The following is a 27865-nucleotide window of genomic DNA, read 5'->3' on the forward strand; positions in this document are numbered from 1 at the left end:
ATTATTTCAATCAGTGATGGTGGTTGCCCAGTAGAGCCCAAAGTGTGCAAGGTGCCCAGAGTCACCTACAAGGTGGTGTCAGTGGTGCCAGCTCTGCACCAACACCACCAAGGAAGAAGGCTGCTCCCACAGACCCAGACCTCGGAGCCGTCGCTGGTGCCAACGCAGCCTGCAGAAACAGATTTCTCAAGCCTGCTCCAGTCATGTGAGTTACTGAAGCTGCACATTTCTTCTCACAGAAGCAAAACATCTGATCCACCTAAAAGGGATTTAGTTTAGCACCTATGGTGGGGTGTAATGTAAGCACACAATCCAGAAAATGTTCATACTGCTAATGTTTGACCCTACAGCTTAAATACTGATAAATGTATGCGTTTAGAATTCCTTATGGGGTCCTAGAGCTGTGCTTTTGTAGATTTGTAGCAGAGCCTCAGGCTTCATGCTGTTAAGGACTCAATGTTCATCCCCATTCAGGATCCAGAACACCTTTCAGCAAGGTGTTGCCCTGCCAAAATCCTCTTGGGATCTTAATGTCAAAGGCACACTTCTGGCTCGCTTTCTACATGTCCACAGCATGAAGTTTCTTACAAGCTGCTGCTGTTTTTGTTTGCTAATCCACTAGCTTGAAGCAATTTGGTGATGGTTCCCTTCTCTGATGGAGTAAGGTGTGTAGCAGAACAGTGCTCCAGTGGCTGGAGATGCAGTACTGGCTCCTCCTGGCCCTGAAAAAGCCAAAAGCACATGTCCACAACTTCCCAGGATATCCAGCAGGCCATGGACTATTCAGGGACACAGTGAGAGCTCACTGCATTTGCATTCATCCTCCTCAAGCAGCCAGGAGAATTCATGGGACAGGAAAACGAGAATTATGAGTCTGCATCCTCTCAGCGTGGGTACTGACCTGGGAGACTGGGACTCTGGTCCCTCTGAGGGGTCTATGTCCTTTTTTCGGTCTAGTGATCCACCCCAATGAGTTGGAAATAATGACAAACCACAATAACAATAGCCAGCTAAACAAAACAAGTAAAAAGAGAAACAACAACTGGGGAGAGAAGCTGGGAAGAGAAATGGCCTTTGGGGATATTATTTTGAAGAGACTTGAGACTTTGATTTCCCAGGCAGAGGAGATGGCAAATCAGCCAGTGTGACTCCTTGTTTCTTGAGAAAGAGACAAACCACATTTTTCAAAATCTTCCTGTAGCCAAAGCTGTTGAACTGACTCTGCTACAGTAAAAAAGAGTGAAATGGGAAAATGGGGAGGTCAGTACAAAAACAAAGGTTGGATATCCCATGACTCCACTCTGAAGCCTTTCTAAGGTGCTGCCTCAAAAGTAGAGAATCTCCTTTGGCACCACATATCTTTGCTTGATCCCATGGGAAGGAGAAGGCTCTAATCAGGTTCCTGAGCCCTGTGTGGGATAAAGATCACACTAAGTGTAAAAGTCCTGTGTATTGGCACAAGCACCGCACATACAGGAGAAAGCTTCCCCTGTTACACAGCACTGGGAGGCTGGCAGAACACAAACAAGGCGCATTGTTATTGTTTATGCCATGAACTCAAACCTGAGGCAGGTGAGAAGGGTGCTCTAGCCAGCACCAGTGCAGTACTGGGCCACAGGCAGGCAGAGCAGGGCTGGGGCAGCACTGGCCCAAGCCCATCACCACAGCTGCCCAGCTGGGTGGGAAGGAACAACAGCAGGAGCTGGAGCTATAGGAGCAATTGGAAATAGGAATCAAGCCTGAGACTGATGGGCAGCAGAAACAGAATAAGGCGGAGACTGAGAAGGAAAAGTGGAGAAAGGAAGCCCACTTTAACTAGACGTCCTTGAGACCTCACTTCAGAATGCTGTCTACTGACACCCAAACAGGTCCTCCTGCAGAAATAACTCACATTTCTAACCTGCCTGGCTGAAGTTACTTTCTTTTTCAGTGTGAATTCACTTTGTCTCGTAATATAACCACCCTCCCCTCTCCCCATATCTCCCTCCCTTCCCCCCCTCCACCCCTCATTTAGGAGACTCCAAAATAAAGAAATTGTCTACTCCTTGGAAACAGAAATTCATAATTTTGTTTCTTTCTCAATGCAGTACACATAACAGGGAACACAGAGTTTTAAATTTCCCCAGCTGCTTGGATATTTGGAGTGGACATGGAGCACCCATTTTGTCCTCAGCTAACCTGTGGAGCTTGCTGCTGTGACAGGTCACCAAGAGCAAATACTTTCCAGGATTCAGAACTGAAATGAATGTGCAAATGAGCATGCCCACACAAACCCCAATATATATTTATATTCATATTTATATATAAACAGCAACTACTTTTAGCAAGGACAATAACAACATCAAAGGAATCTGGTGAACAAAGGTGCTCTCCATTTGCCACGGACTGGCCTTTGTTGTAGACAGACTGGGCTCTGCCTGGTCTCCATGGGTATTCCAGTGGCCTGAGTGTGCTCAAATCCCAAATCCCAAACAAGCAGCATTGGTGAGGGTGCTGGATACATTGTAGATGACAACAACAACCTTATGGATAGCAGTGCAGGAGAAGAGGAATAAGTAAACACAAGCAAAGTACGCCAGTCGCTTTATTAAAAGCATATCCATTGGGCTGCTTCTGCTACTTACAGTGGCCAATAAATTCCCTCTGTCCTAACACACTCAAAGTGCCAGGATACATTATTCAGTACATGAGTAATCAACCACATTCTTTTGGCTAATAGCAAGTTGTTGAGCTGGACTCTTCATGAAGGTCAATAGCAACACCACTATGGTAGCTGCAGAGCGTGACAGAGCCTCATTACCCACCGGATTAAAACAAGGATCTGTGCAAGGATCCTGGGTGATGAAGGTAACGAGGTTCCTAAGTGGGCAGAGGACCTTCTGATCAGGCTGTCAGGTCACATTGAAAACCATGGGAAGAGACTCAGCACCCAGTGAGGTGGAGGACGAGTTGTTCATGTGGCCGCCAGAAAAACCAGTAGGCCCACTGGATTTTCTCTCTTTGGATGGAATGATAATTCGGGTTCCGAAGGGTAATTGGAGAGTTGAACTCAAGGGTAGCCTCAGTACCTTGGGGGACTCTGTGCCAACTGCTGCAAAGGAACTGAGCAGGGGCTATGGTAACAGTGCTTTTCTTTCCTTGCAGGTTTTCAGACCAGGCAGCTGTTGAACTCCTTTATTAATACTGTGCTTGGCAGCTGTAGTGCTTGCCAGAAAAGAAAGCCCCTCTGCTTTAGGTTTTGTAACATTCTTGTTCATGGGTCTGTTCTCTCTCTCTCTGTTTGCATCAGGTTAAATGCTGCTGAAGTAGACAGGCCTAATTATGGCCTTTCATTCAAGATTAATATGAAGCCATTAGGCTGGTTTATGCAACCAGGTAGCTGAGCAATAGAAACATCTAAAAGAAGTATGAGGCAATGTTGGAGGCTGAAACCATGCAATCAGTGGGCTTTCATTGTGAAAAGGCTTGGAAAACAGAGGAGTGAGTGCTGCCATCATCCACTGACTTGAGACAAAACTCAGCAAAGAGGAGACAGGGGCCACCAAACCCACCAGCAGTCCAGCTCAGACCAGGGGCTGAGCTAAACAGAGGAGCTTGCCAATCCCAATGCCCACATCGCCGCTGGTACTCAGCAAAATAAGCTCTAGAAGCTCTTTCCCAGTGACATGGACAACTGCCCAATTCATTTCCAGCTTCTTCTCCAAGCAGAAATGCCTGAAAGAAACTTGGGTGTTTTTCTAATGGCTGGACCAGGAAAGGGTAATGGCACAGCAACGCTTCTGGGAGCTCTCTCTCCCTATGCTCCAAAACATTGTTCTGCGGACTTTTGTAGTTGTGCAGTTAGGTGAGATGCAGGGAGAATTTCTTAGCAGTTAACTGGGTCTTCACTAAGTTGGTTAATGCCATCCTAACTATTTTGTAAAAGGAGAGATTAGATGACATGTGGAAGACAATAATTAAGAGAGAAAAATCAATTGAAGAAAAATCAAAGTTTGATTGTAAGGAAAGAGCATAGAATTTCAAGAAAGGATTTAGGAATCAGAGCTTATGAGATAATAATGGTATTTTGAATAAAGGATTGGTTTGAATATTAACATTTGCTAGAAACCTATATTTAAACTTACTCTTTCATTGGTTTTAAGATAAATTGATTTTTAAAAGCCCAGCATGCCTTTTCCCTTGAAGCCTGGAGGAAACAAGAGAGATGTACCCCCAGAGATGAACAAACACAATCACTTGAATTTTTCATGTGAACTGTACTTCCACTTCCAAGGGAGAAACACTGAAAACAAGACACTGATATGGCAGGCGTAGTGCTAATACTGCATAGTGCTGTGGGACCTTCCTGCCCTTTCTAGGGCATGAAAGGACCTTTTGGAGAGAAATTTCTTTTGGGCAACACTGTCAATGAGTGTGAATAGATTTTAACCATTTTGAAAACATGAAGGAATGTGTATACTTCTATACACCCAACAGGTGCCTTTCACTTCCAATCATGCTACTGTGGATGCTCAACTACAACCCTTTTCAGGCAACCAGTCACTTCCTTTTAAGCTCAGATAGCAGAAAAGCACCGACCCTTATCCCTTCCCATGTATAACTTCCATCAGGGCAGGCTGCAGAAGTGCCAGGTACTTTCCAAAGAGGCAGTCCCTATGTAGAATAGACATTCTTCATTTAATACTATCATGATTTCCAGCTTCTACTGCAAAACACAGAACTTTCGTGGTCAGGAGCTAGAGAAAGCACATGCACGCAAACATACATTAGGCACTTTGTTTTATTTTGCAAAAAAAAAAAAAAGTCTTTATATATAAACGATTTCATTCTCTCTCAAAACATCCTACAACTATACAGCTGTTTGCTCCATCATTTGCATAGGAAATACCACAATACAAAAATAAGGTAGGGGGGAGGCAAAAGAAGCAAAACAGCAACCAATTTCTGCATGTGTTTCCATGTATAAACATTTGAAGCCTTACAAAATTATTTACATCGTTTGTCAACTATTTACATTGAGAGCAACATTTCTAACTATAACAAACAAAACTATAATTTATCAAGTATACGTAAAATTGTCTTAAAAAAAGAAGAGTCTATCATATACCACAAATAAATAAAGACAAACAACAGTTTTAACAAAGCTAGGTTTTCCTGCAAGACCCTTTTTTTTTTTTGGTATTTTGATTGTCTATTTTAGCCTTTGGTTGACAGCTTAATATTACGGCTTGTGAAGTTCCAACACTTCTTAGGTTTGTTTGGTTTTCTCCTGTTGTTTGGCCAAATCCTACCTCATCTTTGGCCCTCCATCTATTATTTCAAGGCTGAGCACGGTGGATCAAAGTCATTTTTAGCATAAAAGGGCACCATTAAATTGACTTCCGTGGAGTTTCAGCTACTTCTGTAAGCAGTAAATTTGTCCCTGCGTGTGTAAATGTGAACAGTGGATTAACTAAACTGCACTGTAATTTAAAAAAAAAATTACTGTATCCTTTACCTTCTAGTAAATTACATCCAATATCCACATGAAACTAGATCATACTGGTGCTGAACCAGCTTAATGTGTCAATGTATGAAAACTGCATCCTAAATCCTTCTTTTTAAAGTGATACTAAGTTTAGCTTATGGTAAGAGGTTTAACATTCTGTGTTCATTTTAACTATCCCCGCTATTTCAGCTTCCAACATTTACTTTACAGTTCATTCTCTGGGTTTTGCCCTTTTACGCAATTTGAAAACAAACTCCTGCTTTGAATATTCAGTGCACACCATTGAGTTAACAGGTACAAAACATCTGACTAAATTGGTACTATTTTGAGAGGTATTTAAGTAACTTTTTTTTATAAATGTGCCAAGTTATCAAATGTAAAACAACTGCTTTTATCAGATGTTTCTTAGAAAACTTTTGTATTAAACCTAAAAAGCTGATTTGCATATTTACAAAATCTTTGTCATAGCAAACATGCAACACACAGAACAAAATGCTTTGTTCTATGGCTGTTTATGAATTTTCCTATGTATTTTATATCCACAGAACGGCTTAACATTAAAAAAAAAAACCCACATGTACTTAAGTATGTCCAGTAAAAACCTGACAGATTACAGTTCATGGCTTTTCCACTGTGTGCATTCATCTGCATCCTCTCGTTAATTTGTTTACTAAACATTGTCACAATAATGACAGTGCTTTGGTCAAAACACTGCAAGAGGAAAAAAAAAGTATAAAGCTGCAATGTGTTGAGATATAATACTTGCAAAGAGATGAAACCTGCTGAATAAAGCCATATACATCATGAAAGCAAACAAACAACTGAACACTCTGGCAATTGTGATACAGTGTCTTCCCTTTTTCAGCATAAATATACAAAATATACATTTCCAGTTCTTTTTTGAGATCTCTTTTGAAGTGGATACACTCAAAAATTCAGCTGATTTCAGCTGTGTGTCGAGAGTCAATAGGGAATTGCATAGATACAGGAGAGCCTCCGTGAGCAGTCCAGCTCCTAGTTCTGATGCCGCTTCATGTGGAGCGCCAGGTGGTCGGAGCGGGAGAAGCTGCGGTTGCAGACGGCGCACTGGAAGGGCTTTGCCCCCGTGTGCTTCCTGTAGTGGCGCGTCAGCTCATCGGAGCGCGCGAACCGCCAGTCGCAGCCCTCCCACGTGCACTTGTAGGGCTTCTCACCTGGAACAGAGCAGGCAGAAATGGAACATCAGCTGCCACCCCTCAGCACAAAACTGACCCGAGTCCGCACTGAACGGCTCTGCTCTCCCATTACATATCCTCATTATCCACAGCTCTGTGCATCAGGCCCCAAACTAACAGCCCCTTTGTTTTTTCAGCTCTTGAAAATGGGATTTAATACCTCACTAAAATGTACAAAATTTTCAAACATGCAAATTGGAGAGAGCTACGGTACAGTAATGAAGAGTTAAAAAGCCTGCATGAGACCAAAACCTGCTCCTTTACACTCACCACAGTATGGGAGGGAGTATGGGGAAAAAAGCAGTCTCGTGTGACAATCAAGACTGGTTTGTAACTTAACTTGCACCTTTCAAAAATGGGCAAGTTATACAGTGCCTTTTTAAGAGGTCTGAAATGGCAAAGAAGATTTCTGTAAGGATTCTTTGCAGTGTGCAGATCTGTTCAAGAGCTTCTGATGTGTGAAGAAAGGGGCACAGTGTGCTACAAACACAACGGGGATAGTATTTCCTAAAATGTCACAAGCAATAAAAACTTGTGGTATCCTGCCTGGGGCTAGCTATAAATAGGAGAAAGCACCTCCAAGTTCAAAGCACCCATTTTCAGAGTAAAATGTCTTTAATCAGGTGCTTAAATAGCCATATTTTAAGATGGCAAGTTCTTGTTGTCTTCAGCAGTCTATACTGACACGGGAGGAACATGGCATCTCAAAACTTGCTGTGTTACAGCAGCAACCGGCCCAGGCACCTGAAATGTTCATGTTCATCCATTTTAGAACTAGAAACACAGTATTTTAAGCATGCCTACAATTTACAGGTGTTTGTTGAAATGGGGGAAATATGGATTCACAAAGCCATGATGACTTCTGTGTGAAATAAGAATTTTGCACGTGTATGTACACCTGCCTAGGAGCTTGTGTGGGCATGATGTCACCACACAAGCAAGCTTCATATAAATAAAGAGGTTAATGTTCTTCATATAAATAAAGAGGTTAATGTTTGATGTTGTTTGACAAAAACACCTTGGAGTTGGGAGAGTGAATTGCTATCTATATTATTTTGTATTAATTTGACTTGTTTGTCAAGAAGATAAAGAAAACCGAGCATATCAAAGCACTTGGCAGTAGCTTCATTTGGAACAGAAACCGACCAAAGCTGAGCTTTTCAAACATTTCTTTCTAATCCATCTTACAGATCTTCTACATCCCCACTGGTCCCAAACCTTTGCACTGACTGCTCAATCCTACTGCAGACTGAAGTGCCTCCTACTTTTCCCTGTTTCACTACCACACACGCACATGGAAGAAAGAGAGGGACCGGTATCCTGCAATCAGAGTGCTTATTCTGCATCAGTTATGCAGGTAACACCACCTGAGAGGCTCCAAACCATTTCTTCAAAGGCACTTGTTTATCATGCAGATGAAATTATGAAACTTCTTTTGTCTGGGAGTTTCTACTGCTTCGTCTGATCAGCTAGAAAGATTTCATCTACTACTGAATGCAGAACGAACCCTCTGCCCATAATGGGGATGTGACTTTGTACTGGCTGGTGTTGTCACAACCAGAACTAGAACTTTTCAAGAAAAAACTAACTACTCACCTAACCAACAATCTCTTTGCATCAACAGCAACTGGGATTTATTGAAGTCATGGTAGAAACATAACATTTCTTAGGAAAGACAAGAGCCTGGCATCACCTCTCACAGAATTTGTAATTATTTGGTGGATCACAAATCAGAACAGAAATCATCACAGATTTGTGTCACAGCTGAATTTACTCAGAGTAAACTCTGATGCTGATTGAAGATGGGAATGATCTATCACATAGGGTTCTTTTCTGCTCCATGAAACACATACTGTAGGCTAAAATACAAATTTCATTCAAACATGGTGTGTAAGCTTTTCTAACACCAATGACTCCAGCTGAGAACAAATCTGATCTTCAGAGTAGAATAACAGGAAAGGTCCCTATTCAGTGAGGGATCTTTTGCACTATAAAGATGATCCTCAATGTATTTTAATTGGGTTAACAGTGGAGGCTGTAAAAGCCTGTGGTTTTGATCTAAAGGCACAGCGCCAGGGAGATGATCTTTGAACATTTTGTGTTAAGGCACATGTGCACACTCAGAGGTTACACAGAAATATTACTCCTGTATTTGAAATGTCTTAATTTAGGGACAATGTATTTATTTATTTTCCTCCATTCTTTCTTCTTTTCTCCCTGTTTCCTTTAAATTCTTCTTTAAAAGTTTTCACTCAAAGCTGCCACATTATACTTGATGCTGAACTCACAGTGCTGTGAGCCTGAGACCCTCGCTGGCCAGGGAGAGCATATACAGTCAGGCCTCCATCTACTCCAAATGCTTCTTCTTGTGTTTTGCAGGATTATACAAGGAATGACAGGGAAGGTATAGAGGGCAGGAAAACAGCACTAGTTAACAAATGCCCAGGAATATCCAGACCAGACTGGAATGGGGACCCAGAGATTAAGATCTGTTTCCAAGTCTGGCACTGAGGAGGTATGAAATACAGCTTTTACTGAGTGTTGGGCTATGCTGCACTGTAAAAGCAGCCTCAAAGCTGTCCTGTGTAGGTGACACCTGACCCTGTCATAGTCCATACAGCAACAAAAAAAGCTGTCCCCTGTTAAAACCTTTCCTAACACGCGAGCAGTGTTGGCAGGTGTTGTGAGGGCTCCTGGCAGAGGAAGTGCCGGCGTGCCAAGAGCAGCGAGCCCTGTGCCCTGCTGGGTGCCACAGTCTCCCAGGCAATCCCTGTGCCCTGCTGGGTGCCACAGCCCCCCAGGCAATCCCTGTGCCCTGCTGGGTGCCACAGCCCCCCAGGCAATCCCTGTGCCCCGCTGGGTGCCACAGCCTCCCAGGCAATCCCTGTGCCCAATGCTGAGTCCCATGCCAGGACCCCATCAAACCCCAGGGCACCCAACTTTGCAGAGACACTGCTCAGCAGCTCACCACACTGCCATGGGCACACCACTGCCTGCCACAGCCGCAAATCATCCTGGACACCAGTGCTGCTCCGGGAAGAGCTCAGGCAGTGCCATGCAGAACAGCACCACTCCTCCTTGCTGGCAGACTGCTGCCGACCTGAGCTAAACCAAGCACTGCTCAGGGGATGAGCACAGGAACAAGCTGGTGCCTTACTCAGATTGTTTTAATAGTGTTACTTTTATGTACTGGAAATTAAAGCCAGAACGCTGCTTTTAACCCCTGCTTTGGCCAACAGTGAGAACTGGAAAATATATTTTTAGTTCCAGTGTAGAGCCCGGATTATTTTGAATAAATCCTAGGGGTAAAATACTGAATATCTATGTTTGTAATGCTAGTTTCCGTTGGAAAGTTTTATTTAAGAACTGAATCAATTTCAAATGTTTTCCTTTTGGGCAAGGAGGAAGGGGGGGGGGGGTAAAAAAAAGTAGGTGGAGATTAATTTTCACTCCTTTAGAGCAAGCAGAACAACTAGCTGGTAGTGTTTTCTCTCTCTCAACCTATACACATGCTTTTTGTCATTTAGCAGAAATAAGAATTTGGTCTTAAGTTCCTGCAAACAAGGGGAAAAGAGCCTCACATATTTTTCTGAAGTGATCCTACTTCTTTGCTGCGCTGACTTTGAAGGTTGGAGAAATCTGCGTTGAAGACTTATTTTTAAAAAAACGCAGGTATACACAACAAGGGACACTGAACTCTTTATCCACTGTTTTCATTGGCTACATAGTAATGTAAGATTTGTTTACTTTTATGATTGTGCAAAATACAGTAGCTGTAAAGTTTCAGAAGTATTTGGTTTTCCTCCAGCAATTTAGGGCTTCTATAGGGTGTTAAACCAAGAATGCCACTGGTCATCAAACATGAGAGCAGTACAGCTCAGTTACTGGAACACGACCATGGTATCAAACAGATATTTCACTGTAAAAGCAAGAAAACAGCTAACTCCTCCACTTCAGGGGAGCTTCCACGGGATTTTTTAGAATGTCAACACTGTTCAACTAAAACACCATGGAGGAAGCTGGTACCGATTTCCAGCCAAATAGCACACTCCAATCCTTTCTTCCCAAGCCAGAAATATTATACACAGCACTTCTGGGAAACAGAACTGCTTTCCTTTAAATTATACTTCAACAGGATAGGGATTTCATAAGTTTAATTGGATTTCTGCACAACCTCCTTCCAGTATCAATGGTTTAAAATATTTTGCTAGGCTTATACATCACAAAATATATTTTGAAGTTCTTGAGCTCTTAATATGCATCCATTCTCCAGTTTAAAAAACATACATTTGTGGAGCATGAGAATGAGACTTGTATTTGAGCACAGAAATTTTAAGCCCTAATGTTTAGATTGGAAGGTCTTTAAAGAAAGCACGCAGCAAGAGATAAGGGAGTTTAACCTGAAAGGAGACTATTTTGCTTCCAAAGTGTCTATTTGTTATAAAAAAAAATTATTCATAATGCTGTGAGATTACCAGGACATCCAAAAGACATTTAGATGTCTACATATAACGTGCTACACGAGCCAGCCGCTTCAACAGATAAAATCTCCCCCAGCAGATCTTGGGTTTCTTATCAATACCACAGGAGAGTGGTCTGGACCAGTAAAGTACACACACTGTGTTGCCTCTTCTTCCTTTAATTTATCTTCTGATTCAGTTGTGTCAAAACGCACCAATGGCTTTCCTAACGTTTAGTTCTAGTCGCTGGCAGTGACCCTCGTGGCCACGCTCATTTGGGTAAGGCACAGTGCCACCCGTGTTGGGGGGAGACACGGTCATTTTGAAGACACCCTCTATCTTCAACACGCAGCCTCTGCTCAAGAACGTGTTTCTGTTTAAAATTGCTTGGAAAAAACAAGTCACTGACAGACTCCATTATTGATGAATCTCCCCATTAATAAGAAAATAAGCTTCCTTATTTCATCAAAGAGTCGTATGACTTTACTTTTATTTCTGCAATTCGCTGCCAGGACGGCTTTCTTTAAAAAAAAAAGTTGTAAACAGCAAGGGCTGGATTTTCAAACCTAAAGTTAGGTAACTCTATTGGTATGCAGAAATCCAAATACAGATATTACACCAGCCAATGCCTGCAACTTCACTTGTTTCCTATCAGAGATTTCTGTCAGAGCAGTGAGTCTGGAGCTCCCTTAAGGAATAACAAATAGTACACTTTTCAGAGACTCCAAAATCACAACTCCTGATTACAGCTCATAAGGGTATAAAAGTATAAAGACAGGCCCCCCCTCACCCCCACCCCGGCCTCCAGTCTTGCAATCATTTTAATATTACTTGTGCTTATTATGGAACTATTTCTAGCAGCAAGTGGTTGGCCTTAAAAATATTTGGGCAGGTGTGATAAAATTGTGGCAAAGCAGAAGTTTCTGTATCAAAACTGCACCAGTTATGTGCATAACCTTTATCATGTTCAGCTTTAAAACAGATTATTGAAAGATTTATGTTGTCTCACAGATTTCTGGCACATTTGTTTTCAAATTTTTCATATTAACATCAGTTCTTGTAATTTCCTGATATGCTATAGCCTCAAATTTTAGAAATAATAAGAACAAATGAAATGTTTTTTCTGTTTTGAAATAGTGTTTCCCTAGCTAACAGCACCATAGTTTTATACTCTGACTGGGTTACTGGGGTGTGTGTCTGCAAGCATTCAGAAGTTTTTTGCTCTCAACATTTACCTAAAATCAGATCTTCTTTCTCTTATTGACTAAGTGCTAAGTGCTGTAGTCATCATTAAAAGCAGTTTCTAGGTTTGGTTTTGGGGTTTTTTTTGAGAAAGAACAAAAAGCTGGATTTTCAAAATAAGTAATCCCTCAGTTGTTTAAAAGATCTTTAGTGTACTAAAATTCTCAGTTGTCCAAGATGGAGATGGATGAGAGGACTGATAGCAAGCCAGTTACATCCAGCTAATTGTGTGTGACAAAACAAGCGTAGCCCTTGAAACAACCATCCACAAATGGTATGAATGAGCAGCATATGCAGCACACCTCTAAATGCAATAAGGTCCATGCCTGCTATAGCAGTGGCTAAAGGGGTACTATTAAATACTCCTTCACAATGAAACAGCATTTTAAGGAATTTTGTAACAGAGAGCTTTGAGCTCAGCACAAAGTCCGGTCACTGATAAATGAAGCACGAACAGGAATAAAAGATAACTCACTGGTGATCAAAGAGGACAGCCAAAGGAATTCACTGTCTGACTGCAGAGGTGCAGAAGGCATTACCTTCTCAGCACTCCCACCAGTGCTAGAAGCACACTTATTTTGCTAAGTGTTGTCTTATGCTGTTCAAGGATTAGTGGGGAATCTTGACTGCCCTGTGCAATGGTTTATTTTCTTTCTGGTATAACATTCTGTCTTAACAGAGGTGGTCTCTCTTCAAGGAGATATGCAAACACAGAGAAAAGGAATTTTTTTAAGTAGGTTTATAAGAAATCCATGCCATTTAGGGTGCACGGCTGTGTCTACACATCCTGTGCTGAAGAACACATTTCCACACCTATGCCTGTGGTACAAGAACTGCTCTTTAGCTCTTTCACCAATAACACTGGCTTTTGTACAGTCAGATAAGAGGCGCTCTTAAAATGGAATTTATTAAAAGCATACTCTAAACTTCCAGATCTCCATCTACTGTATGCACACATACGGCAAAAGAAAAAAAAGCAATACATTAAAGGCATTTTAACTCAAAGCAAAGCACTGTGCACTCGCCAAAATCAAAGGTTTTAATATGTCCTTAATCAGAGTTGTTAAGAGATCTCTGAATATAAATAATGTACCCTGACAGGACAGGAATGCTGCTACCAAGATACTCAGACTAAACTAGGACATTACTTAAATGTTTCTAATCTTTCACCAATGGGAGGTGCAGGTCATCTAACAAACAACACGCTACCCTGCCTGGAACTGGGAGTCAGTCGTCCCAGTCAAGCCTCAGAAATTAATTACAATAAGGAATGTCTGATCAAATAATGGAAAGTTTTAATCACTGGCAATTGCTGTGAATCTTGGGACTATTAGCCTATGTAGGGCGGTCTCAAACTGAACTATATTTAAAGCTGGTCTCTTAGGTCAACAGTTTCCTTATCAAGAATCAAATATCCTGGAACTGAAGTTTAATCCTCTCAGGGAGCAATTGACAGAAACAACAGTTTTTTTAAGCTGTCATGCTTAGAGGGACTTTCTAGGCTTTTAATCAAAAAGAATATATTAGGCTTTTCTTTCCAATATCTAAAATCTAACTGGAATTCCCTCACCTGACACCTCGGAATTTAATTCCTGCTTCATAGAAGTTTTATGGTGGATACCAGTGAGAATGATCAGTAATGTTTACATAAAATTTAGTTTTATGCTGCTAACATTTCAACCTCTTTTGAGCAACACATTCAAACACTTCCCATTCTGCTTATAACTGCAGATAAAGAACCAGATCAATTATTCCCAAGGCCTGCGATCATTCATGAAGTGTTTGAAAAAAATGCATTATTTTCCCTTAAACTGTGGTTTGCACGGGAAAATAATGTACTTCCATTTCTCACACAGGCAACTAATGGATTTAGCAGAATTCATAAATAAAAGATACTAACATACCCTTCAGCAGTGTCTAGCAACACTGCACTTTAATGCACTTTGTCAACAGTTTTCTTTAACTCTCTTCCACTTTTCCTTATGGTCTCTATCAATGATGGCATTTACTGACAGCTCCTTAAAATGTAATCTATGCAACTCACCCATTTAACAGGTCAAAGAAGCTGGATCTGCACAGAAGCATTACTTAATTGCTGTTTTCAAGATTTCAGGGTAAGAATTGCTATGGCTGCAACCATGTGCAAGGCAGAGTCTTTTGGGGCCTCCATTCCTCATCTGCACACCATGAAGAGAATCCCGCACGCAAGTCTCGGTATGATTTGAATTCATTTGTGCTTTTCTTCCAGCACGAGCCCAACTACTACTTGTCTTCCCTTCCAAACCAGGCTTCCCTTCCTGAATTCCCGGGCAAATGACAGCACCCTGAACAAGTGTCCCTATACAGGTATGGTGAACCGAGAGCGCCAAGTCCCAGGGACTGCTGAAGTCTACGGCTTACAACTGGTTCTAATCCTGATGCACCATCGGTCTAATTCTGGATCTATTGAGGCAGAGATCTAAAATAAAATAAAACGTTTAACACCTTGACAAACCGCACAAGTCAGCAGCTGCTCTGTGCCTATATAAACATTTGAAATAACCAGGGACAGTGGAAGTATTTTGAGTGCATCTCATTAGGGAAATGCCATTTCTCTTGAGTTATCTCGGCTTCCACTTCCCATCACCAAATACAAGCTAGATCTATAGATAGAGATGAAATAGTTCTGCAGTTAATGCTAGAAACTATTAATGGCAAGCCCATCATGTGACCAGAGAACATGCCTGTACAAAGACTCTGTATACGGAAAACCAGTACGCAGCTGGAAAATGTCCTCAATGCGCGTGCCTCGATGTGTTCAAAACAATCACAGATTTTCCTCTTAAAAACATACACAATTCTGAAGTGTGCAGCTGCTCACAGAAATAATTAACCTCCCCACTGACTCTGTGGCCAGCTGTTCTGCAGCACTACAGGTAGTGTACAGGCATGGGACTCCAGGTGCCTGCACAGCCAACAGTCAACATCCACAATTCAAACGTTTGGCACATAAAGAAACCTAAAAGGATACGTTATAGGACCACGGTTTCCAAATGATTATGTGATATGGATATGTGCATATACTCGCATGGCAGAAGAACTGAATGAAGTTTATCTGCAATACACAAATAACTGCTTTTCCCAGAGATTTGGCACACGTTTCAGTTTGGACATAGAGCTGTTATGCCCGAGCTTTCAGGTGGCTTTGCTGCTGAACAGCCTGTGATAAATGCACAACCTCCTCACACATTAGATACTGCAGTTGCACAACGCCGGGTACGAAACAAAACTTGTTGCATGACGAACAGGTAACATTATTTTAAAAGAAACCATCTGCTTCAAAAGGTCAAAAATTCCACCTGTTTTGAAAGATGTTCTAATAAGTACTTTAAAATACTGAGTACCATTTAACCTGTTTCAGAAGTAACAAACATCAAATTCAGGTATCATATTGAAGTTTTTTAAGGTATCAAAATGTACCACACACCTGCTCCAGAACTGCATGGAAATGTTCTGTATCTTTTCAACACTCAAACTTTTGTTCATATTCTGTTTTGGGGTTGCCAGTTTACCAACTAAAATTTATTTCATCATGAACAAATGGTAAAGCATTATATTGGGAAAGAAAAATGTGTGTCTGCTTCAGCAACCAGTACAAATACATAACCCTATCTCGGCTCTTAGCAGGAATACCGGATTCCTGATCAACAGCAAGAGTCCAATGTAACTACACTAAATCAGCATAACTATATCACTTTATACCACCTGACCTGGTGTAAGGTAAACAGCTTGGGAACACCTAAGAAGATATGGGATTTTTCTCTTGCCCATTCCCTATAGTTTTTTTTAGATGTAATTTATAAAGTCTGCCAGTATGTTCACATCTGAACTAAGAAAAAATATACTACAGCCTACATTCCATCCATCAAAAGTAACATTTCCTTTAGGTTCGTTCTCAAAGATCATCTACTAAACCCAGGGAAAGCCTTTCAGAAGAGAAAGGCTGCTAAATAAGTACTGTGAAAAGGTTGAGATTTTCCAATACAAAAGGAAAACCATGAGGTCTGTCTTGACTTTTAATGGCAGACAAACTTTGCTTCAGGCTCTTTTATTTTAAGATGACAGATTGCTGAGAAGGGCGGGGAGTGGTTGGGATGAGAGAAACTGCAGCCAATTTTAAAAGGTATTGTTAAGAAACTAAGAATAAGGAGAGAACAACTTCAGTGGTCCATGATTACTAAAGAACGGGTTTAGCCAGATAAACAGGTCTGCTATCCCTGAAGGGATTTGAAAGAATATCACACACAACTTTATTAAAACGGCTTACGTGACATTTGCTTTAGACTTTGAAGGTAAAAGCTTCATACAAAGTCCTTTAAAAATGTTTTAAAACTGAAAAATCAAAACTTATTAGTGCTGTATGAATTCACAGTTCTGGGGGGATGGGATACACATCCCCTAATTTAGCCCTCAGCATTGATCCCTGCAGAGATCAATAGCAAGATTCCCCTGCAGTCCTGGGGAAGGCTGAGCAACTCCACAGATTTCCCTGAGTTTGCACCCCTTTACTTTAGCATTCCTTAATCGATCAAACATTAAGTCAGAGATCTGGCTCTTGAAACACACTTCAATCGTATGTTAACACAGAGATCAGAATCGCTGCTGGAAATCTTCAAGTATGAAGTGAATATTCAGGAGAGTTAAACTAATCCAAACTCTGAAATACTGCAGGTAACAGGATACGGACTCGCATTCTTGCATGTAATGCACGCTTTAGACAGTTTATCCCTTCATTCACCTCCCCAGAAGACCCTTTGTATTACAGACCTGCTTAAGTTCACTAGATTTTTATCTAAAACAACATTCTTGTTTCCATGAATACATCAGCTCCTCTGACCTTTGCACGTTTTATCCACATTTCTAGGTAAAAAACTGAAGGCAACAATAAACATTAGTGACCCTAAGCAATGTATGCTAGCCATGAGGTATGTATTTCTATGCATACAAGAACTAACTTTGTAAACCCTGAAGTCATTACCACTCAAGGCACAGAAAAAGATAGAAATGGATTGAAAAAAGGAAAAGCATTCATTTCAAATGCTGACTATGTAGTGTTAATGTTTAGACCAAAGCTTTGCTTTTATCTCTCTTCCTAGTTATTTTATAATAGCAATCAAGATATTTAAAACTGGTATTTAGTTCCTGGCTGAAGTGCGCAAGTGGAAACCATACACTTAAATTTACAGATTGTTTATTAAACTTCATAGAGTGGGATTCTATCATACCACTCAGATTTACAGACTCATGAAAATATTCCTTTCTTACTAAACTTACTACTAGCAAGTGATTATATAGTAAGAATAGTTTTAACAGCGTTGGTGCTTAGCTGCTTAGCCTGTCACTAATGCAAAACAATAATTTTCTACACTTGCTTTTAATTTTTCACTGTACAACACAGGTAACTTTCATTTCTGAAAACAAGATTTCCTTAGTAACACTTAGCATGGACATAACTTATTTACCACAATCTAACAATCCATTTACAATAGCTGCTGAACAGAAGGCCTTGTTTCCATAGAGATAGTGAAACATTTTGTTAGATCATAGCTCTGGACAAGTTTTGATTTAAGCTTAGGTGAAAACTCACTCCTTGAATGGCACAGTCTGCTTCAATAACAAAGTTGCTTGGACTGAGACTCGGGTTTTGCTCTCATTCTAAACCCATGCATAAAAGAACCAGGGTTCACACTCACTTCTAAAAACAGGAGTCACAGTCCCTTTCATTTAATTTCTTTACAAAATCAGTCATGTGCTTTTCACCGATTTAGCATGAGTGGTTCTGTACCAAGATCCCAGCAAAGAACCGTCCTTAACAGTTTCAGGCGTACTGGTGGTGAGCTGTGTGTTTTTCCTTCCCTCCCTCTCTCCTTCTCCCCCCTGCCTCAGCAGGTGAACACTTGGGAAGAGCATCTGGGGCAGCTCCACCTCCCAGCCACTGTCCTCAGCATTCTCAGCTCCTGCACCCACACAACCAACACCGTCCCCAGCTCTGCTCCTTGCGGGTCCAGGAACAGGGGCGGCCTCTGTAGCTGCAAGCAGAGTTTGATCAGGGTACAAAAAAACAGCTGTGACACACTGACACTTTTAATTTTCTTCATTTTGATGTCTTTTCCCAACAAAATGAAAAATTAAAAAAAATCAAAGTTATGTCCTTTTTTTAAAAAAATAAACATGGAGAACCACTTGTCTTTCATAAAAAATAATAAAGCCCACTTAATGCCAAGTACAAAGTAAATGGACATATCTTCGGAGTTTTCATGACATTTGTGAAAAATTCTAAGATTAAATAATCCCAAAAGTTCAGAAAGAAAGCCCAAGCCAGAAAATTCTATCTACTCAGATACATCTTCAAAAGTAAAACATCTTTACTATGTTCAATTCACTAGTCGGGAAGGAAAAAAGCTTTTTCTTTTAACACTTCAATGGCATTTTAGACTGAAAGGTAAGTTTCCATCTACCTCGTTGTCAGCTATTTTGAGTTCCACTGAGGTTTAACAAAACTGCATTAATAAAACAAATTTTACTTCTCACTGACCAATCCTCAAGTATTTTGTAGCTGAGCTGCCAGTCTGTCCACACCACCCCAGAGAAAGCAGGGAGAAGCTGGCAGACGCAGCGTCCCTGCTTTGTCAGAAACCGCATCAGCCACGACGAACGAGAGACAGCGAGAGGGCGAGTGCATACATACCTGTGTGAGTCCTCAGGTGCGCTTTTAAGTGAGAAGACTTTGTATAAACTTTTGTGCAGCCTAAACAAAACAAAAACAAAAAAAAAACAAAGAGGCTTCAGTAGGGAGAACAGAAAACACTCCACACTATGTTTAAATTTCCTCATTCAGTGCTGGGATACTATCTGGACACATTTAAGTTTACTACTTCTTGGCGTAATTTTTGGCATTTAGAAGCAAAATTCTATATAGAATGCTCCTAGAGATATGTTGCTTGACATGGAAAAGAGAAAAAACATGTATGTTTCTGGTCGACTTACTGCTTTGTAATGTAGTATATAGGCCAATGGCTGCTACAATCTATGTACAGTAACACCTGCTACTTAAGTCAACAACTTAGCAGGGGGGGATTATTTTATTTTTTTTTTTTAATTTCCAAGAGGACCTGATCAAGCCAGAGTCCATGTCATTGTCACCCAGGGCTCAACACAACTCCTTCACTGGGCATTTACTGTAAGGCACACGGAATGGGTGACATGGCAGCCAGAGCTGGCAAAGGGGGAGCAGCAATTTCCCTCTGCGCTCACAGCGGGTGTGCACGCCCTGTGTCTGGGATCACGTACACCGCAGCACACCTTCCCGTCAGATCCCTCTTCCCCTCCAGTGCAGAAGGCAATCCATCTGCAGACGATTTTCAGAGATGGTTTTTATGGATTTATGAGGGCAGTTGAATCCCCTGTTCATAACAGGGAAGAATGGCTGTGGCCTCGGCTATTGAGAGCTGAAATTACTCTTGCAGTGCCAGAAAATTCAAAGAGAGCTGTACTGCACTGGACAAAGTGGGCCTCTGCTCCATAATGAATACTGGACAGTGACACTGATCTAGACTAGCAAAGCCCAAAATTTTTATTTTTTTATTTTCTACAGAGTCTCTATTTTTTAACATGGTAAAATGAGCTCAAGAGAATGACAAATGACATGAAGAATACCAATTTATTTAATGAATGTGAGAATCTTCCACTGAAAATAACAATGAAGACAAATTCTACTTGGACAAATAACTATTTGGTTCTCCCTAGGTGTAGACCACAGCTAAAGAAAACCACTTATACCTCATACATTATTATTCACACTTTTTAAAAATTTTATTACAAGAGCTGGGGTTTTCTGGCAGAGACTGCTTACCTGGGTAGTCACAGTAGTGGATACGTCTTTTCTCCAAATCTGGGTTACTTCTCCTGTTGTATCTGACAGGTTGGATGTTCTGGGGGGTTATGGGCAGAGTTGCTGGTAGATTCGGGTTGTGAATCGCCAGCTTGGAAGCTATAGTTGCGGCGTACGACGGAGGAGGGGTTAAATTCTGCAGCATCTCTGCTTGTCTGTCTGGGCTTCCAGGCTCTGAGCTTGGGGGTGAAGGAGGGAAGTAAGTGGCCTGCTGCTGCTGCAGAAACTGGTTTGGCATGGTGTAGGTGCAGGGGGGGATGCCCTGGAACTGTTTCATTGCAGTCTGTGGAACAGCCGAGGAGAGCGTGTTAAGGCCCGCCATGGCTGAGGGCATGGAGACATTGCTGAGGGAGTCCATCACGGCCGCCTGGGGAGCGGCGCTGGGCATGTCTAAATCCGGCGAGCTCAAGAGCTGATAGAGCTGGCCTTGCTGGGGCGTGATGGAAAGATGCACATCGGGAGTAGGAAGCTCCTGCTTGATGAAAATGTTGTTCACGTCGGGGGTTTGGTGGGAGCTGAAGATGCTGGTAAATTCTGGGAGGGCCTGAGTGGGAGCAGGGGCAGGGGCAGTAGTTTCGTTCTGGTGACTGAAGATGGTGACTGAAGACGGCTCAGTCTTGATGTGGGTTACACAGGGTCGCTGAGATTTGTACAAGCCCGTTCTCAGGTGGCTGATGTCGGGCAGGAAGACGTTCATGTTGATGCTGTAAGGCAACCCTTCGCTGTCGGTGAAAAACTGGTCTACAACTGAGGCACTGTCTCTTCTGTATTTCTTATGTTCAGGGATGACGGGAACGGGCGGGAGCTGAGGTGCCAGGTATTTCTCCATCTCACATCTCGTCTACAAAGACAAAACAGACCATAATCCACATGATTTGTTACCAGCTAAGAAAGATGATGGCATCCAAGTCATGTGAGGCTTTACAAATAAAAGGCAATACTGTTCATCCAGCCGCAAGACACCTAAAGAGGAAGTTATGAATGCTCACGCTAATGAAAACCTGCTTGATTTTACAATCAGCACGCTGATCAACATCATCAAGGACAAGGAGATAAAGTCACGGTACAAAGCGTTCACACATTGAGACAGATCTGATGTTTCAGCATACACAAACTTTTCATCTTTTATGCCTAAAAGACAGTGTGAGGCGCAGAAGTGACAGGCGCTGTGCCTAATCTGCAGATCTCCTGCTCTGGAATTCACTGCCGAGCAGGGTGACTGCCTATCTGTTTCACCCGCTTCTCTTTGAAATGCTAACTGTAAAAGCCACATCCTCAGCTGACTATCTGAATACTAATACTTCAAATAATGTTTATATATATATAACATACTTCCATGATTTTTCATCCCTAGAAGAACGGGATTTAATTAGAAATAGAACACCGAAGTGTAAAGTTACTAATAATATCGAATAAATGGGAGACGGGTTGACTACATAAGAGTATTCTTTGTGTAAAGTGTCTCCAGGACTACACTTAAACCAATAATAATCTGTGCAGTGTGTAATTGTCTAATAGCGTGATAAACATGTCCCTATCCATGCCTCGGTTCTCGGAGAGCTCTTTAATTACTGGAAAATCACCCTCTTAGCACGGTAGTGCGAGGGAATCCGTGGGTGGCTGGAGCCCTATACATTACTGGTGTACAGTCATCGGCAAAACATTTACCATGCAGTCCTCAGTGGGCAAATGCTACATTCCCCCCTGCCCTGTCAAGAGAGCGCTCATACCAGACCCGTTTAGCACCCCGCAAGCGAAAGCAGCTGACAAACAGCAACTCTGTTCAGCCCGAAAGAGGATTTTAGGACCTTTCTTCAAAGACCCCCGGTAAACACCACAAACAAACACAGCCGCCTTCCCGTCCCTTTGATCTGGATCTGCCCCGACATGCCAGGCTACTTTTTCCAGCTCTTGTTTACGAGTCGAGGGCAGCTCGCTTTGAAGACGGGGACTTATTTACTCCTTAGGGAAGACACCACCGAAAGGCAGCGCCCGGCAGAGCGCTGCCCGGCACCGGGGCTCCCTCTCCGCCGACCGGGGCAACGCCGGTGCCTCGCAGGGCGCCGCCCCTGGAGCGGGCACGTCCGCGGGCTGGAGCCCGGCTGCGGTCGGCACCTTCCCGCTTTTAGCTCCTCCAGCTGTTTGCCTGCGGATCCGCTCCCAAACGGCCTCCTGGGACAGGCACCAAGTCCTGGGAAGTCCCCGTTACCAGCGAGTCGTGCGCTCACCCCCCCGCCCCCCGAACATGACTCCTTGCGTGGGCGAGGAGGACAGGCGGCCGCTCTAATTCTGCCGCCGGGCAAGTGCGAAGGCAGCAGCTGTAGCTTTCAACACACTGGCGGGGGCAGCCCGGCTCCCCCCGCCTCGCCGGGACGGCCCCGCCGCCTGGCCGCGCTCCGCCGGCGGGAACACGGGAGCGCTCTCCCTCCGCACGGGCGGGATGGGCGGCGTGGCCGCTCCCCGTACACACGCGTACACACGAACCCATACACATACACACACACGCTCACCCTGCCGCTGCCGCCACGGCCCCGCAGTTGGGTGCCCGCCGCCCTCGCCCCGCAGCCCGGCCCCACCCAGTCCCGCCCGCCCCGCTGCGGCCGCTCCGGCCGGGGCGCGGCTCCGGGGCCGCGCGGGCAGCACCGAGTGCCCACCGGCGGCCGTGAGCGCTGCTCCTGCCTACCTGCACCATCTCCTCCGCCGGCAGGTTCGCGCCGCCGCCCGCCGGGTGCTGCTGCTGCTGCTGCTGCTGAGGCGGCGGCGGCGGCTGCTGCTGCTTCAGGTCCTCTCCGGGGAAGATCACTGCCTCCCGGGCCCCCAGCACGGGCTTCAGCTGCGCGAACACCGGCTCGTCGGGCTGCGGCACGGGCCCCAGGCGGGCGGTCATGGTCAGCACCCTGGTGGCCATGGGGCTGGCGGCGGGCGCGGCGCGGACGGGCTGCCCGCCCCGGCGCAGGGCGAGGGACCGGCGGGCGGCTCCGGGCGGGCGGCGGCTGCTCTGCGCTCACTGCCCAGGAGCACCAGCCCAGAGCGCATCCACTCCGCTAGCGTCAGTGCCTCCGCCTGTACCTGGCCGCGGGTATCTACCCGGTGACACACGCCCGCCTCTATTTCACCCTACTCCACCCCCGGCCCCCCCTATACCCCACCCAGCCCGGTTTGGGGGCCGGCCCTGCCGCCCGCCCTGCCTACGGGGAGCGCGGGCAGCTCCTCCCCGCCGCCCGGTCCGGCCCGGCCCGCCTCGGCCCTGCCCCGCTGCGGCGCTGATGGCGGAGCGGTGCCGGTGCCGGTGCCGGTGCCGATCCCGATCCCGGTGCCCGGCGCAGTCCCCGGAAGGGAGCGGCCGGCGCGGCGCTCGTCCCGCAGTGGAAGCGGATTTTCAGCAAGTGCGGCGCTCCGCCGGGGCTTCTCTCGTGCTTGTACTATTATTTACAGTCTTGTAAAGAAGCGCTGCTAATGTGGGCACTTTAAAACAACTGTCTTGTCCTACCTTTCATCTTCAAAAGGGTTTTAAAGGCAGTCGTTCAGATTTATTATTTTTTGTCCTGAAGGCAACTCGTACTCGAAACCTGCTGCTAATAATTATCAGCCCGGCAGTACACATCCACCCGCCCCCTCCCCACCCCGTACACTGTGGAAATGAAGTTTTCCAGCATTTTAGAGAAATAGCGCAGAGGACGAAGAAGACGGGTAGAGGAAAAGAGGTAGAGACGATTGAACCTTCTCTTTCCCCCCCTCCTCCCCCCCACCGAAATGAGGCAAGTTTCTATTTACTTGTTTTGAGGTGTGGTTTCGGCGCAAAGCGTATTTCCCCGTAGACACAGGACGGTGAGCTAAGCTGCCGCATGTTTCGCTGAAGCAGAAGAAGGAGGGACGCTGTCCTTTCGTGCGACACCGACCGGCTCACGTCGTATGGGAAAAGTACAGCATGTAGTGGAGCTTTGGAAAAAAGCACAAACTTTCCACCTTTCTCCCAGCCCTGTGCCTTCGGTTTGCAGGGAGAGAGTCTGGGAATCCACAGAAATGTTGGCAACCTCCCCCTCCCCGTCTTTATCCCCTATCATTTACAGACAAGGTTCTTTTTTAAAACGTAAAAAAAGCATTTTTTTCCTGGTCAGCCTGGCACTCCTCCCCTTTGCCGCCCAGTCCGCAGCGAGCAGGATGTCTCAGAGCCTGCATGCAGAAAGCTAATTACAGAACCAGGGAAGAGCTCAGCATAACATTTCTTTTCACGAACTGTCTGTTTAGCAATATGCAGCCTCTTGATGCTTGTTATTACCAACGTAGATCCGGCTGCTCCCGTCAGCGCCGCGTTTAAAGCCGTGCGGGCTCCTTTCCATCCGACACCAACACGTATTCCCGTTTAGGCAATATGCAACTTCACTGAAGATTCATGGCTGGCATTTCGTTCCCCACTCAAGCCTAGGAACACGTGTTTCAACCATCGGATTTTAAAATCATGTCTTGTTTTTTGTGAATGCCCTTCACATAACCCTAGTGTAAGGTTAAACTTCAAACTGTGCTTTTTGAATACCTGACTTGTCCCTTATGCCAACCCTGTTAGGCTTCAAACTATGTTTTTGACCATCTGAAAGGAGAAGTTTAATATAAACTGCTCTCTAACAGCTTTAAAAGTGCAAAACTAGCAATACTACACTTTGCTGTCTGGAAACAAATTCTTAAAAATCAGGCACAACGTAGGACAAAGCAGCGTCCGACGTTGTGCATGTCCTGGTAACTTTCAGACATTTATATGAATCCTGTGGCTGCAGTAAATGAAGTGTTTCTAAGACTTGCATACTTAATTTGCATGTTTTCTTTCCGTCTGATTAAGTGAATGATAAACAGGTAATTTCAAAAGTTTTGTTTGTTTGTATTATTTTTGTTTGTTTTGCTTTGTTTTATGTATATGCATTTATAAAGGACCTGCCCTGGCAGAAGATTTGGCAGGTTAATTAGAATGGTATCACAGAGTAAAGCTCTGTGTATAAACATTTTCAGAAGCATCTCTGAATGTGTTTTAAATTTTTTAGAAAGGATGTAATTAGGTCTCAACTGCAGATGAATAAATCCAATCTCATCACCATGTTTTTTGTGCTACTGATGGTCTATGTCCTACAGTCTTTTGTCAAGTAACAATCAGTGGAAAATTACTAAAGACTATGTAATTTTAAAGAGCAATTTTTTATTTTGACTTTTCTACTATAACTAACAATTAAACAGGAAAGTCTGATAGGCTCTTGTTCCTGCTCAGATTCACTGCTTATCTGACCTACATATTGCTGCACTACTTATTTTACAGATAGTGTAAATGCACTTTTAGATCCAGACACAAAAATTATTTAATAGGTCATTTCAAGAATTCCCATTGTTACTAGATTTTAAACTTCTTTATACAAATAATTTTTATTTAGAAATTTAAAGTCAATAATAAGCTGTCAACTAATATGATCTCCTAAATGAAATTGAAATGAGAATCTGTTTAATTTAATCATAATGAAAAAATTCATAATGAAAGAATTCATAATCATAATGAAAAAAAAAGGAGTTTACAGCTGTAATAATTTTGGAACGTTTCTAATTCTTCACTGTTTTTTCACACTGAGGTAGAAATGAACTTACACCTTAACAGATGAATTTGCAGCAGAAAACTGAGTAAGCTGTTTTCAACCCAGCACAGCCCTGTTTGTGCAAGTAAGACTTCAGGCAGATATGTTTAGTAGTTTTGCTAAGTGATCATTCCTCTGCAACACAAGTTGCATCTTCTAAAAATGACAGTTCAAGGTCTTTAGTTATTGTCCCGCAGAGCACAGAAAAGGAGGAATAAAGCATGGATTGGTAAACACCTAGAGCTAGGTATGTGAAAGACACGTTTCAGTGTCCACAGTCAGGGGCAAGAGAAGAGCAACACTCTGCGCTCCAGAGAGCATTGCCGGCTTCAGGGGAAAAGGGTTAAACCTTCTGAAACTATGTGGATGCTGCAGGTTCTGAGCGGGCAAGGATCCAGGCTTTCTGAATGAATGTAGACTCAATTACTTTGAACTCTCTTGTTCTGTACATTCCTATTCGCTTACTAGTGCTGTGCCCATTAGGGGAGACAGGAGAAAACAAGAACAAATGTCAAGTCCCAGGCAGTTGGGAGCTTGGCAGTGGAGGAGCCGAGCACTGCCTGTGGGAGTGGGGTTGGGAGCAAGGGAGTTCAGCAGGGGGGCCAGGATGGAGACAGGCTCTCTGGTTTCCTAACGCACCACTCCATAAGACATACCTCTTAGGAAGGGTGCTTTTGTCACACTGTCCTGCTGGAAGAGGAGGGCCGGAGTTACAGGGACCTGCACGTGTTGTTTGGAGGCATAGGGAAGGACTGGAAAGACGTGGACAAGTGGCTCATAATGGTGAGGTGAGGGAAAACCAAGGACCTCAGCTGAACTAAGCTAGGCTTGAAAGCCACAGGAAGATGTCTGATTATAATTTCAGGAGCTTTAAACACATCGAGAGGCCTGTTCTGATTCAGCAAATATCCACCTCATTTTTTCACGTAAATTTACTAGAGCAGTGGGCATGAACTTTGCTACTTACAAAAGAGTAGCTGTCTGTACTTTTGGCCACTCTTTAGACTCCATCTCCCCAAGGCAAGAAATGGTTTCTCTTTTTACTTCTAACTTTCCAAAGAGCCTGCACAATCCTTTTACTTTAAGAAAGTCATTATTTTTCTCGTGCTAACTTTCCTCTGAAGACAGGATTGCACCAGCCACGAGGTACCATCCTAACTCATGACAGGCTCTGCGAATGCCACTCGCGCTATATAATCCAGCAGCACCACACCAAGGAATGCAGCAGGGTGACTTTCTGTTGAAGCCAATGTGGGAAATCATGAAATGACAGTCTATTCCTGTGCACCTTTATCTCCTGCTGGTTCAGGATTCGCTTACGGAGGTGTTTCCTTGGCTTATGAAAGGCAAGCCCAGTTCCCGTTTTCCATTTCACTGTACCAGAAATACTGTGATGGACCATATGGAGAGAGGGATATTCCTGCTGAAATAACAAATGGCACTCCTTAATTATTTCAGTCTGGCACTTGAGTAAAACCACATTTCATCTTGACTTCTTTCCCCTCTTGACATTTCAGTAGTCATCTCGCTCCACTCCTGCTCTAGTGTGCAAAGCCTTACAATCAGGAAAATGCCTCTAGTTCCCTTCGGAGAACGCTTTGTTTAGAAGGATGTTCAGCAAGTGAGATTTTGTTGTGCCAACCTCCCTGTATACTGTAGAGGACAGCTGTGTCAAACGTTCCCATTTCCAGTGGAGTTCTTCAGGCTTTCTTTGCTGTTCTGCTGGGAGTGAAGTGTGCACCTTCCTGAACTAGGCTGGCATTTTTGCTGATGGAATTGAATTGGCACATCACATCAGGTAGAAACCTGCTCAACAGAGTGACTCCAGAACTGGATTTGGCAGTTTTTTAGGATATAAAGACTATAACAAACCTGCAAAAAGAAATGATTCCCTTATTCTGCAGGCTCAGGTAGAGTCACTG

At 43.6% G+C, this 27865-nt stretch overlaps 1 protein-coding gene across 2 annotated transcripts; it reads right to left on the reverse strand.

The window, feature by feature from the left end:
* Positions 1-4762: 4762 nt before the first annotated feature.
* KLF5 (KLF transcription factor 5) lies at positions 4763-24496 on the reverse strand. 2 transcript variants are annotated; one of them, XM_058045283.1, is made up of 4 exons: positions 24109-24496; positions 20296-21175; positions 19132-19191; positions 4763-6681 (listed from the first exon to the last, which is right to left on the reverse strand). In XM_058045283.1, the coding sequence occupies exons 2-4, from the start codon at positions 21161-21163 to the stop codon at positions 6503-6505; spliced, it is 1107 nt and encodes a 368-aa protein (XP_057901266.1). In that variant the 5' UTR covers positions 21164-21175; positions 24109-24496; the 3' UTR covers positions 4763-6502. The 2 variants fall into 2 exon arrangements, with proteins under 2 accessions (XP_057901266.1, XP_057901265.1); XM_058045282.1 differs by lacking the exon at positions 24109-24496 and adding an exon at positions 23018-23242.
* Between the last annotated feature and the right edge of the window lie 3369 nt (positions 24497-27865).

Source organism: Melospiza georgiana, chromosome 2 (assembly GCF_028018845.1).
Source record: "Melospiza georgiana isolate bMelGeo1 chromosome 2, bMelGeo1.pri, whole genome shotgun sequence".
Lineage (NCBI taxonomy): Eukaryota > Metazoa > Chordata > Aves > Passeriformes > Passerellidae > Melospiza > Melospiza georgiana.